The 14,898-nt window shown below is 43.1% G+C and overlaps 1 protein-coding gene across 1 annotated transcript in view; it reads right to left on the bottom strand.

Moving 5' to 3' along the window:
- Positions 1-10,765: 10,765 nt before the first annotated feature.
- The window catches only part of LOC126989647 (ankyrin-1-like), a 62,859-nt gene continuing 58,726 nt past the window's right edge, over positions 10,766-14,898 (bottom strand). The window contains exon 4 of the mRNA XM_050848248.1: positions 10,766-10,843. Within this exon, the coding sequence (XP_050704205.1) occupies positions 10,766-10,843 (78 nt within the window). The remainder of the gene's footprint in view (positions 10,844-14,898) is intronic.

The following is a 14,898-nucleotide window of genomic DNA, read 5'->3' as shown; positions in this document are numbered from 1 at the left end:
TATATATATATATATATATATATATATATATATATATATATATATATATATATATATATATATATATATATATATATATATATATATATATATATATATATATATATAGGTAGGTATGTCTATTTATGTATATAAGAAGAAAAAAAAACAACGACAGGGAAATGCTGTGCTAAATTTTAAGCAAATCAAGCAGACTGCCCTTGCCATCAAATCAACTGAACGGGGCCTTAAGATGTTTAGCCTCCGCATCCCTCACCACCAAATCCAAAGGGATGAATTTATCCCCATCACAACCTGCATGCGCTGTTATAAGATTGAACAACACCTCACAAAGGACTGCCCTAAACCCAAAACCCTCGCTATATGCTACGAATGTAGGGTGGAAGGAACCCGCTTAACGACCTGCTCTGCCCAAGCGAAATGTGTAAACTGTTGGGAGGGACACCGCACCCTCGCCTAAAAAGCCTTGAACGACGCAGGGCGGTGGTAACGGCGAAAGAGGCCAAGAAGACAAGGCAGCCCCAAACCTACAGCGGGGCCACCACATCAGCCTCTCCGGTGCAGACTCCCTCCCTCCCTGCCATTCAAGTTGACACCATAACATCGATCTTCACGTCCATGGCCCATGCACACTTCCAAAACAGCATTAACCCAGGGAGCTTCGAGACTGAACTCAACACGGTCCTCACTGCCAATAAGCTTCTTGCCATAAAGATCCCGGATGTTCCTGACTCCTCCCAACTCCTCCCATCCATTCTTCTGCCAGCACCTGCCTCTACCTCCATCACTACCACGCCTCAGCCCCTCTCCCCTGTGAGCGCAGCCTCAGCCAGAGAAGAGCAAGTGTTGCGAGATGAAGCCTCGGTTTCCGACGTAGAGCAAGCAACCACCCTGGCCTCTACTCCCTCTGCTCCTGCCTCCGCAGCCAGTGACGCTACACCCACATCTCAGTCCACCAGCCCCTCCCCCTCCTCCACTCACCTTGTCTCCCCTGCACCCCAAGTATCCAACATTGAGCACCGCAGACGCGATGCCACATTCACCTCTCTAACCCCTTCTCACTCAGAGCATGTAGTTCATTCCTCTCCCTCTCCCTTCCCTCTCCCCCTCCCTCCTCCCGCCGCACTGACCCTGGTCCCCACAAAATAACCAAAGCACACAACACCCGTAACAACAGACAAAAATGGAACAGATAAGAGTCATACAGCATAACGTCCTCAATTGGAACAGACACAAATTCGACCTGATCAATGTCAATAGGGACCTGGATCCTCATATCATCCTTCTAATTGGCCACGGCGTTCCCGATGGCGACAGTCTAAATTCTAAAGATTCACGGCTTCTCCGTTCACAGGAAAAACTTTTCAAACTCTCACACTGACGGAACTGCGATCACCATCTAGATGACTTCATTTCTAACGCTCTCTCTGTGGAGATCACCACTCTCACGGGCAAGGTCCTTCTTCTACCAGCCCCCCTCCAGGAACTTCATTCCAATTCAAGATTTCACCCGTATCTTCAGGAGACAGATCCCTGTGTACATGGTAGCCGATCCCAACGCCAACCACCCGAAACTAGGCTACACGCATACCAACACCAAAGGAAGACAAATACAACACCTGATTAATCAACGAACCATTCACACATGGGCCCACACTTCCCCACATACATAGCTCACAACACAGCCACAACACCGGATATCTTCCTCACAAACAACAACACTTATCACAATATCAGCATTACTGAAGACCCCATCACCATGAGCGACCACATCCCTGTCATCCTTACCATCTCTTCTACTCCCATCCAAATCCCCACACACCCCAGACCCAACTTCAGCCAGGCCAACTGGACTCTCCCGTCAACCCGCAGCTTCGATTGACTACATCGACACGTATCTTCAAGAATGGTACAACACAGTTGTGACCGAAGTCAAAAACAAAATTCCAACAACACGCCACGAAACTCTAACACACTCTCACTTGAGTCACACGACACGCACCCTAATAGCACAACACAAAGCCATACAGCATGACGCCAACACCAACGGCTGGACTTATCCTCTCTATTGACGCCACAAACAGCTCCAACTCACGCTACAACAACACTTGCAGAGCGACAGCCGCGCCCACTGGGGCGAGGTCATTGCGGAGACAGCCTCACTATACGATGACCCAGCCACCTTCTGGCGTAAGACAAAACAACTCATGGGAACCGACACGACGAACCCCACAACCTCTTCTCCCCCACACGCGACAAAGTGTACGACAACAACGAGAAGGAGACGCTACACAGAAATCACTGCGAAGACGTTTTCAGTGACGCGGATGAAGACTGGGACGACGAAGAGACAGAGACTGAAGTACGCGACTTTCTCGCCAATAACCTCCATAGACTTTCCCCTCACGTCAATGCAGACCCCAGCAGGGCCGGTCTTACAGTCACCCGTTTTCGTTCGCTGGCCAGCGAACGAAAGCCTTCCGCTCGTGATCGGGTCTTACAGTCGCTCTCGACGGCTGCTTTTCGGTCGCTTGCGAAAGAAAAATCGCCGTTTTGGTAAGGAGATTTTGGGGAGCGGTTGAGGTGACGAGATTTGTATCCTATATATGCAAAGTAAATGAGTAAATCTGCAATGATATGACATACCTAGCATGCAGAAAGCATATATAAGGCAAATAATTATTTAAAACACCTTTATGTTTGTTGAACAAGCGTGTTATTGGGCAGCGTATCGTACACCGCCAGCACAACAGAGTCTGTCGTCTCAGCCAACGCAATGGATATTTTCGGCAAGTATATTTGGTGTTTTATTATCTATCAACATTTCTTTTTGAAAAAGTTGTGTGTAGTTGTCTTCGTGGCTCATGTGGGTATGCCGACAGGCTGAAGAAACCATTGCATATACCTGTGGGTTTAGTAGCACTCAGTCAACATAAATTATAGTATGAAATATTAAGAATATATAAGACAGCCACCCAAAAAGCATCCAGGTTATAATTGAACTATTCATAATAGCTGTTCCCAGGCAGGGGGGAGAAAAAAAAAACACAGAACTATAGAATTACACCCATAACGGGTGTTACATGAAGACATAAGAACGTAAGAACACAGGAGTCTGCAGGAGGCCGGTAGGCTTGTACGAGGCAGCTCCTTTGACCCTAAGCTCCCGTGTATCTATCCCCATCGAACATCGCTGTCCATGAATTTATCTAATATTTTTGTATGTGAGAATTGTATTGTCACTCACCACGTGACTGCTAAGCCTATTCCACTCATCCACCACCCTGTTAGTAAACCAATTTTTTGCCTGTGTCCCTGTTGAATCTGAATTTATTCAGTTTAAATCCATTACTTCATGTCCTACCCGGTTCTCTTACCAACAAAGCCTTATGAATATCTCCCTTTTTAAAGCCCTTCATCCATTTATAAACCTCGACCATGTCTCCACGCACCCTTCGCCTTTCTAGAGAATGCAAGTTTAAGTGTTTGAGTCTTTCCTCGTACGGTAAGTTTCTCAACCCCTGAATCATCTTAGTCATCCTCCTCTGCACCGATTCTAACATTTTGATATCCATTCTATAGTAAGGTGACCAGAGTTGAACCGCGCAGTCAAGATGAAGTTTAACTAATGCTAAATATAGTTTGAGGAAGACTTCGGCGCTTCTGTTGCTTACGCTCCTTGAAATAAATCCCAGTACCCTATTTGCTCGATTTCTAGTTTGAAAGCATTGTGCCCTTGGACGGAGATCAGAGCTCACTAAAACCCCTAAATCTCTCTCGCACCTAGACCTGCTTATGAGAGTGTCATTTAAGCAATAGTTATGGGAGGGATTGTTCCTACCTACACTCATAATACTGCACTTCCCTACATTGAACCCCATATGCCATTTATCCGCCCAGTCATACAGTCTGTTGAGTTCATCCTGGAGAATACTAGCGTCCTCATCCGACTCAATTACTCTACCGATCTTGGTATCATCTGCAAACTTACTGACATCACTACTAATTCCTGTATCTAAGTCATTGATATAAATAATAAAGAAAAGTAGACCTAATACCGAACTTTGTGGGACCCCACTCGTAACACATCCCCAGTCAGATCTTTTACCATTGATTTGCACTCTTTGCTTCCTATTGCTAAGCCACGCCGTGACCCAGTTCAAAACTTTACCCTCTACTCTTTGAGCCTGTAATTTAAGCAACAGTCGTTGGTGAGGAACTTTGTCAAACGCTTAACTAAAATCAAGATAGATTACATCATAATTTTCATCACTGTCTACCGCCTCAAATACTTTATTGTAGAAGGACAAGAGATTGGTGAGGCATGACCTACCTTTCGTGAACCCAGGCTGCGAGTCGTCAATTAAGCTATGTTTCTCTGTTTGCTTCCGAATGTTACTGGCTCTTATGGACTCCAGCATCTTGCCTATAACCGATGTTAAGCTAACTGGGCGATAGTTTGAAGCAGGTGACCTGTCCCCCTTTTTGAAAATCGGCGTCACATTAGCTACTTTCCATAGGCTGGGCACATAACCAGTGATTATCAACATCTTGAAGATATCGGTTAGTGGGTCACTGAGCACATCACAAAATTCCTTTAATACCCTCGGAAATATCCCGCCAGGACCTGGCAGCTTCTTCTTCTTAAGCTTATCTATCTCATCCTAAACTACTTGCCTGGTAATGATTATATCTCTCAATTTATCTCCATCCCCGCCCTCGTACACCTGAACCCTTTCCGGAATAGTCGTTCGATCCTCTTGCGTGAAAACTGAAAGGAGGTAGTCGTTCAACAATGTGCTTATACTTTCGTAATTTTCTACCAGCTCCCCTGGGTTTGTTTTCAGCGGTCCAATTTTCTCCCTTGTTTTTGTTCTATACATCTGAAAGAAGCTCTTAGGATTACTTTTCGCCTCATTTGCGACTTTGATTTCATAGTTCCTTTTTGCTATCCTTGTGTTTTTCTTAACTAATCTAGATAGTTCGACGTACCAGCCCCTGATATGTGTTTCACCATTCTTTATTTTCTGATTAATTCCCTTCTTTAATCCTATCTCTTGTTTTAGTCCACGAGTCATCCACTTAAGGTTATTGTTTTCTTTTCTAAGTGTTCGCTATGGTATATGCTGTCCTTGCCCCTCTACTGTTACTCTAACTAAATTATTGTAAGACATTTCTACCTGGTTCTCCTGTCTCTCCAACCCACAGTTCTGGCCCTCATGATTCCCTAAATTATCCCAGTTTACCCCTTCAAGATGTCTTCGAAGCCCCTCGTAATTTGCTCTTCTAAAATCAGGCACTAACACTGGGTTTGGTTCGCGGGCTACAGCCCAACCTAAGCTAATACGAACCGTTCTGATACTTCTGATATATTTTTATGTTCTTATCAGTACGACTGTTTGTGTTATGAATAACTAGATAAGCGGTGATAAGCTACTCTGTTCCAATGAAAGGTACCGTAACTATTTTAGCTCTAATATATTATTAGTTAAAGAGTATTAGGCTACTAATTATTAGGTTTGCTTAGCTCTGTGGAATTATATATAATTTTCAGTCTATTAAGTCACCATAGTTTATTGTAGCAGCAATAGCTTAATATTATCCTGAGCAGTGATGGGTTATTATCCTAATGTTGAGCTGCAGCTTTAAGATAGTGTCATTTGCCCTGACAGCTACTTCACAGCATGTATTCACAGCAGTAAGATGATTGTTCTCACTTATTTAAAATACTGACTACAGTATTCATTTTTGAGTAATTTATGAGAATGGCAGTTAAGGAGATTTTTTTAATATATGTATTTTCCTGAAATAGCTGTTTTGTTATTCTGTAAATATTTCGCTCCCTTGTTCTCGTCGTTGTTTTCTGGTGCGATAATTATTTCCATACGATAAAGCATCATAGTTTACCAAAAACATGAAGTCAGTGCCTGTGAAATAGACCACTCAGGTCAGACCAAAATCTTTTGGTAAGTCATGTAGGATTATGCAGGTTAGGTTCGGCTTAGCCCCCTTCCTATCAGTTTTAAAAAGTTAAAGTTGGGGGCAAACGCTATAACTGCAATAGCATTAAAATTTGTTCTTCCATTCATCACTCTGTCCCTCAGTCACTGTTATATTGTACTTCTGTTTAAATTTTCCAGCTTGTCTCTTTCTCAGTTCTCTTGTTTTCTGCACACCCAACATTTATTTATTTTTATCCTAATTTCAACATGACAGCATTTTTTTTATATTAATACTTTATATACATATACATATGTATCTCCCACAGGATGTGGAATTCTTCTGAATCTTAAGATTCTCGTCACAGTGAAATACCTGGTCACAAGCAATTTCCTCTTCACCATAGCTATATATATATATATATATATATATATATATATATATATATATATATATATATATATATATATATATATATATATATATATATATATATATATATATATATATATATATATATATATATATATATATATATATATATATATATATATATATATATATATATATATATATATATATATATATATATATATATATATATATATATATATATATGAGTTGATAGGAAGACACCTACCGAACGGGCGTGAGCTACTCCCGGTAAGGATATATGGGAAGCGAGGAGGGTGCTGAAGCCCTTCAAAGACCCTTCCCATGTCCTCACTAACCGTTTCCCTTTTGTTTCATCAACACCAGAGAGCAGTTCAGCATGCTCTCTAAAGACAGTTCCTCTCTCTTTCTACACCACACTACATTCACACACCACACACACCTTTTCCCAAAATTATATTCAAAATGGTGATGAACCCACCGAGGAGGCGATGCTTCTGGCGTTTTGCTTCAGCTCGGTGGGACGACCTGAGGATGTACTTTTCCGATTTTCCGCGGAATGATTACTGCTTCCAGTGGAGAGACCCCTTTGTGTGTGCCCAGCGCATCTCATAATTATGTGATTATCTCCGGAATGGAGGCATACATTCCTCGTTCTTTCTCTACTCCTCTTGCTAAAAATCCTTGGTTTAATCATGCTTGTTCTCGTGCTATTAAAGATAGAGAGGCAGCTTACAAAAGGTTGCAGAGGCTTCGAACTCCCGCTAACTGTGACCTTTACATTTCAGCCCGGAATCGTACCAAATCTATTCTCCGACCTACCAAAGCTTCTTTTATCAATAGAAAATGTCAACACCTTGCTTCTTCTAATTCTTCCAGTGACATCTGACATCTAGCCAAAAAATATCTCCTCCAATTTCACTTCTTCCTCTTTCCCTCCTCTCCTTAACCCTGACGGCACCACTGCCGTCTCATCTGTCTCTAAGGCTGAACTCTTCGCTCAAACTCTCTGTTAGAACTCCACCTTGGACGATTCTGGGCATATTCCTCCTACTCATCCCCCCTCTGACTCCTTTATGCCTGTTATTAAGATTCTACCAAATGATGTTTTCTATGCCCTCTCTGTCTTCAACTCTCAGAAGGCTTATGGACCTGATGGAGTGCCTCCTATTGTCCTTAAAAACTGTACTTCTGTGCTGACACCCTGCCTGGTCAAACTCTTTCGTCTCTGCCTATCAACATCTACCTTTCCTTCCTGCTGGAAGTATGCCTTTGTACAGCCTGTGCCTAAGAAGGGTGACCGTTCCAATCCCTCGAACTACCGCCCTATAGATTTACTTTCCTGTCTATCTAAAGCTTTTGAATCAATCCTTAACCAGAAGACTCAAAAGCACCTTTCTTCTTCCAACCTTCTATCTGATCGCCAGTATGGGTTCCGCAAGGGGTGTTTTACTGGCGATCTTCTTGCTCTCTTTACTGAATTGGTCATCCTCTCTTAGCCGTTTCGGTGAAATGTTCTCTGTTGCGCTAGACATATCGAAAGCCTTCGATAGAGTCTGGCACAAGTCTTTCCTTTCTAAATTTCCCTCTTTTGGATTCTATCCCTCTCTCTGTTCCTATATCTCCAGTTTCCTTTCCGGCCGTTCTATCTCTGCGGTGGTAGACGGTCACTGTTCTTCCCCTAAACCTATCAACAGTGGCGTTCCACAGGGCCCTGTCCTATCACCCACTCTCTTCCTGTTATTCATCAATGATCTCTCCATAACAAACTGTCTTGTCCACTCATACGCCGACGACTCCACTCTGCATTATTCAACTTCTTTTAATAGAAGACCCTCTCAACAGGAAGTACACGACTCCAGACTGGAAGCTGCAGAACGCTTAACCTCAGACCTTGCTATCATTTCTGATTGGGGCATAAGGAACCTTGTGTCCTTTAATGCCTCAAAAACTCAATTTCTCCACCTATCAACTCGACACAATCTTCCAAACACCTATCCCCTATTCTTCGACAACACTCAGCTGTCACCTTCTTCAACACTAAACATCCTCGGTCTATCCTTAACTCAAAATCTCAACTGGAAACTACACATCTCCTATCTCGCTAAATCAGCTTCCTCGAGGTTGGGCATTCTGTATCGTCTTTGCCAGTTCTTCTCCCCCGCGCAGTTGCTATCCATATACAGAGGCTTTGTCCGCTCTCGTATGGAGTATGCATCTCACGTGTGGGGGGGCTCCACTCACACAGCTCTTCTAGACAGAGTAGAGTCTAAGGCTCTTCGTCTCATCAGCTCTCCTCCTCCTACTGATAGGCTTCTCTTAAATTCCGTCGCGAGGCTGCCTCTCTTTCTATCTGCTATCGATATTTCCACGCTGACTGCTCTTCTCAACTTGCTAACTGCATGCCTCCACCCCCCCTGCGGCCCCGCTGCACACGACTTTCTACTCATGCTCATCCCTGTACTGTCCAAACCCCTCATGCAAGAGTTAACCAGCATCTTCACTCTTTCATCCCTCACGCTGGTAAACTCTGGAACAATCTTCCTTCATATGTATTTCCTCCTGCCTACGACTTGAACTCTTTCAAGAGAAGGGTGTCAGGACACCTCTCCCCCCGAAATTGACCTCTTTTTCGGCCACCTCTTATGATTCTTTTTTAGGAGCAGCGAGTAGCGGGCTTTTTTTTTATTATTGCCTCTTTTTTGTGCCCTTGAGCTGCCTCCTTTGTTAAAAAAAAAAAATATATATATATATATATATATATATATATATATATATATATATATATATATATATATATATATATATATATATATATATATATATATATATATATATATATATATATATATATATATATATATATATATATATATATATATATATATATATATATATATATATATATATATATATATATATATATATATATATATATATATATATATATATATATGTATAGATTGTGGAGTGATTGGTGAGGCTGTTAACCGAGTGTTTCAGAGAGGGGGCCGTCCCCTTGGAGTGGAAGAGTGAATGTGTAGTGCCACTGTACAAAGGTAAAGGTGATAAGTGTGAGTTTGGTAGTTTTAGGGGTATCAGTTTGTTGAGCGTGGTTGGCAAGGTGTATGGGAGAGTATTGATTGATAGGGACCGATGCGGGACAGATTTTATGGTTGGTGAGGAGCAGTGTGGGGCTAGGAGCGGCAGAGGGTACATGGATCAGGTGTTTGAACATAAGAACATAAGAACATAAGAACATGGGGAGACAGCAAGAGGCCTAATTGCCTACACAGGGCAGCTCCAGATTCTGCCCCGCCACCCCCCCCCACTACCACCTGTCATCCTCGGCCATGTAGCTATCCAGTCTACTCTTAAAACAAGCTATCGTCCCTGCACTCACTATGTGATTACCGAGTCTATACTTTTCTAATTTAAATCCATTATTGCGTGTTCTATCCTGCTGTCTAATTCTCAGTACTTTATTTATATCGCCTTTGTTGTAACCCTTGACCCATATTAACAATTCAATCAGATCTCCCCACACTCTTCGTTTGTCTAGTGAATGTAAGTTGAGATGTTTAAGCCTGTCTTGATATGGGAGGTTCCTCAGTCCCTGAATCATCTTGGTCATACTCCTCTGAACTGATTCCAGCAAGTTGATGTCCATTCTGTAGTGTGGGCACCAAAACTGGACAGCATAGTCTAAGTGTGGCCTAACTAACGCTAAATAGAGGCTGAGGATGACCTCTGCACTTTTGTTGGTTACCATTCTGTTAATAAAACCTAATACCCAGTGAGCCCTATTCTAAACTATTAACGCCCCTCCCTGCTCCGGGTCCTGACCAACTTCTGATCTCACTCTCCTAATTCTTAGCAGCTGCTTACTTTCTTGACGCCACTATCCTTGTTAAGGTTGGGCGGTCTGTAATGTACTCCTTTGACAAGCTTCTCCTTCCAACAAGCGGTGAGGCCTTTATGGACCTGGAGAAAGCCTATGATAGAGTTGATAGGGAGGCATTATGGAGTGTAATGCGGATGTATGGAATAGGAGGTAGGTTATTGTCTGCCGTGAAAAGCTTTTATAAGAATAGTAGGGCATGTGGGAGAGTTGGTAAAGGTGAGAGGGATTGGTTCGAGGTGAATGTGGGGTTGCGGCAAGATTGTGTGATGTCACTGTGGCTGTTTAACGTGTACATGGATGGAGTAGTGAGGGAAATGAATGCAAGAGTGCAAGGTGAGGGCTTGGCACTGGTGCGTGAAAATCAAAGGGAGTGGAAGATAAGCCAGTTGTTATTTGCGGATGACACTGTCCTTGTGGCAGAGTGTGAGGAGGGCCTACAAAATCTGGTGACAGAGTTTGGCAGAGTGTGTGAAAGAAGAAAGTTGAGAGTGTATGCGGAAAAAGCAAGGTTATGAGATGTATAAGGGTCTAAGGGATTCTGATGGTGGCAGAATGAATGTGAGGCTGAATGGGGAGCTGCTGGAGGAAGTTGAGAGCTTCAATTATCTGGGGTCGCATGTAGCAGTAAATGGGAGTGTGGATGTGGAGGTTGGAAACAGAGTGAAAGAAGCAAGTAAATGTATGGGTGGAATGAAGAGTGTATTGAGGAACAGAGCCTTAGGAATGAATGCAAAGAGAAGGCTGTATGAAGGAGTAGTTGTGCCCACAGCTCTGTATGGGACCGAAACGTGGAATGTGAGACAGGACGAGAAGAAGAGGTTGGATGTGTTTGAGATGAGGTGCCTGAGGAGTATGGAAGGTGTAACGAGAATGGACAGAGTGAGAAATGAGGACGTGAGGTAGAGAACGGAAGTGGTGAGAAAGCTGTTTGAAAAGGTGGATCAGAGGGTGCTGAGTTGGTATGGGCACATGGTAAAAATGGGTGAGGAACGTTTGACGAAAAGAGTGTGGAAGGCTGAAGTGAATAGGGTGAGAATGAGACGAAGGCCTAGAAGAGCAAGGAAGACCCTTCCCATGTCCTCAATAACCGTTTCCCTATCGTCTCACCAACACCGGAGAGTAGTTCAGCATGCTCTCTAAAGGCAGATCCTCTCTCTATCCACACCACACTACATTCACACAACATACACACCTTTTCACAAAATTCAAATTTCAAAATGGCGTACCTTCATCCTGCCTCGGAGTCTCCTCCTTGGGGGGGGGGGGGTATAAATTCCCCCAGGGAGGACTCCCCTTCTGGCTGCCGACCTGAGAAGTGTCTCGTTACCTCATCGAACCTCTTTCTTATCAATTTCTGCAACATTCGCGGTCTTAACTCTAGTTTTCATTCTGTGGAACACCATCTCTCCTTCTCTTCCTCACCGAAACACAGATTTCTTAGGCGACTGAGAGCAATCTCTACTCTGTTTAGTTCTACTATTGTCGGGACCCAGAAGACCATAACTCCACAGTTAATTAATAGTGACCCCAATCAGAGGCAAATGCCGGAGGAAGATGTGGAGACAAGAATTGTAAATATGATAGGAGAGGGAAGGAAAGTAATTAGTCAGATATACAAGTCGTAAACATCTGATAAGCGCTAACACTACTAAGAGAGGTTACGGAAAATACTCAGACCCACATACAGGAAACAGATACCCAGTAGGCGTGGTCAGAAGGTATGGATAACCATTCAGAACACTCTAACTGTCACGTGCAGTGTGACGAAACGCTATAAGCGAATAACTGAACAGCGAAGTCACTGTGGGAGTGTCTTAAGAGTGAACCACAAATGGCAGGAGAAGTAAACGATACAACATAATGAGCGAGCCAATGGTTGTTGACAGGAAGTATTGGTTACTGGCTATGTAGAAAATGAAGGCGTGTCAAGGATGTAGTTCCGCCTCAAGCAAGGAAAAATGACCTAAACAACAGTGGCATGGGCAGACCGAGCCTTGCACTCGCTTCAAGCAGTGCTGCTACTCACTCAGCTGAGAATGGCTGTTGTGATCTTAATCGTGAGTAGAAATTCGAGAATCTAAGGGAAACCGACTGTTTTGTCCTGGGGATTATAATGTGAGAAGAGGTGTAGTAGGATTGTGAGTGGGACAATATTGTGAGTATTTTATTGCCATGTAGAGCAAAGGTAGAAACCACTGCGTGTGGTATAATTTGGTGCTTCCGTGAAATAGTAGTAGATTATACTATAGGAATGTGTTGTTAGGATTTGTGAGGAGAGTACTTAACCCATAAGCGTCGGGCTAGAGGACTATTGTCGTCCTCGCACCGCGCGGGCGGTGCTGATAGATTTTGTAAAATAGGTGTCTTTCATCAATGCCCCGTGTGGCAAAACGAAAAACAAAAACATAATAATTTATATTGTTTTTCATCGCCCTTCCTTCCTCTACGATTAAATAAAATGAAGTGTCTCGCAGCAGCACAGGCATAGATATGATGTTGGGACGAGAGGGCTGACCATTTTGGTGCTGTGGCAGAACGGATGGAACTCCCCGCCACCCTGACGCTTTCTCCCGCACTGAATTCCCGTCGGTTAATTATTGTGATGTAAGCAGAGAGAAACAAACCATTGCTTGTGGAATAACGAGTGTTATTATTATTGGCAACAACTGAGCACATATTGTAGTATTATGTTTAAGACATGTCGTTTGTCATAAGTTGTATCCATCGTTGAATATGCCAGAGTGTTATGATCGTCTGAGCATAGAATATTGCGTAAGGCAGTTACTTTCATTTAATTTTAAATAAATGTAGATTTTCTTTTTCCCTTGTTTATCCCCGAACACCAGTCTCTTATAACAACTTAAGCCGGATCACACTTCCAGGGATACGAGACGGTGAGATCATTTATGGAGTAATTAATGAGTGATAAAACAGCTGTTTTAATACAAGTTGATGCAAATAAAATAAAATGTAAGAATTAAATACAAGAAAAGAAGGATCCAAAACTATCTCTATCCTAAATTTTAATCCAAAGCTGGATGTTGCGCCGTCGTACGCATCGACATCACTTGTTCTCGTGCAAACGACCTTGACTCTGCAGAATTTTCCACCATCTGGCTAAGACTTCATTGTCATTCTATTACTAAATACATCTGTGCTGTTTATCTCTCACCTATCTCTACTAACTATGTAAAATTCTTTGACTACCTAAACTCCAGAGTGGAGCACATGTTGACCCAATCTCCCTTCGTTGAAATCTCCATCCTAGGAGATTTCAATGCTCAACACCAACCTTGGCTTTCATCCTGTTTCACTGACCAGCCTGGTGAACAAGCCTACAACTTTGCTCTCCACAATGACCTAGAGCAGTTGGTTCAACACCCTACTCGTATTCTCGACCGTCTTGGAGACAGGCCCAACATACTAGACCTCTTCTTTACCGCTAATCCTTCTGCTTTCTCAGTCAAACTGATCTTTCCGTTGGGCTCCTCCGATCACAACCTTATCTCTATATCCTGTCCTATCGCTCCTGTACATCCTCTGGACCCACCGAAGAGGCGATGCTTATGGCATTTTGCTTGGGCTCGGTGGGACGACCTGATAATGTACTTTTCCGATTTCCCGTGGAATGATTATTGCTTCCAGTATAGAGACCCCTCTGTGTGTGCCCAGCGCATCACAGAGGTGATTGTCTCTGGAATGGAGGCATACATTCCTCGTTCTTTCTCTACTCCTCATGCTAAAAAGCCTTGGTTTAATCACGCTTGTTCTCGTGCTGTCAAAGATAGAGAGGCAGCTCACAAAAGATAACATAGACTTCGAACTCCCGCTAACCATAATATTTACATTTCTGCCCGGAATCATGCCAAAGCTATTCTCCAACTTACCAAAAACTCCTTCATTGATAGAAAATGCCAAAACCTTGCTTTCTCTAATTCTTCCCGGGACTTTTTGGCATCTAGCCAAAAACATCTCCTCCAACTTCACTTCTTAATCCTTCCCTCCTCTCCTTAGTCCTAACGGCAACACCGCCGTCTAATCTATCTCTGAGGCTGAACTCTTCTCCTAAACTTTTTTCTAAAAGCTCCACTCTGGACGATTCTGGGCATATTCCTTCTACTTATCCTCCTTCTGACTCCTTTATGCCTGTTATTAAGATTCTTAGGAATTATGTTTTCTATGCCCTCTCTGGCCTCAACTCTCATAAGGCTTATGGACCTGATGGAGTGCCATCTTTTGTCTTAAAAACTGTGCCCCCGTGCTGACACCCTGCCTGGTCAAACTCTTTCACCTCTGCCTGTCAACATCTATCTTTCCCTCCTGCTGAAAGTAGGCCTTCATACAGCCTGTGCCTAAGAAGGGTGACCGCTCCAATCCCTCAAACTACCGTCCTATAGCTTTACTTTTTTGTCTATCTAAAGCTTTTGAATCAATCCTTAATCGGAAGATTCAAAAGCACGTTTCCACTTCTGACCTTCTATCTGATCGCCAGTATGGGTTCCGCAAGGGACATTCTACTGGTGATCTCCTTGGCTTCCTAACTGACCCTTGGTCATCCTCTCTTAGCCGTTTCGGTGAAACCTTTGCTATTGCGCTGGACATATCAAAAGCATTTGATAGGGTCTGGCACAAATCTTTTCTTTCCAAACTACCCTCCGACG

The sequence above is a fragment of the Eriocheir sinensis genome, unplaced genomic scaffold (genome assembly GCF_024679095.1).
Source record: "Eriocheir sinensis breed Jianghai 21 unplaced genomic scaffold, ASM2467909v1 Scaffold1257, whole genome shotgun sequence".
Lineage (NCBI taxonomy): Eukaryota > Metazoa > Arthropoda > Malacostraca > Decapoda > Varunidae > Eriocheir > Eriocheir sinensis.
This window is presented reverse-complemented; position numbering and strand designations above follow the sequence as displayed.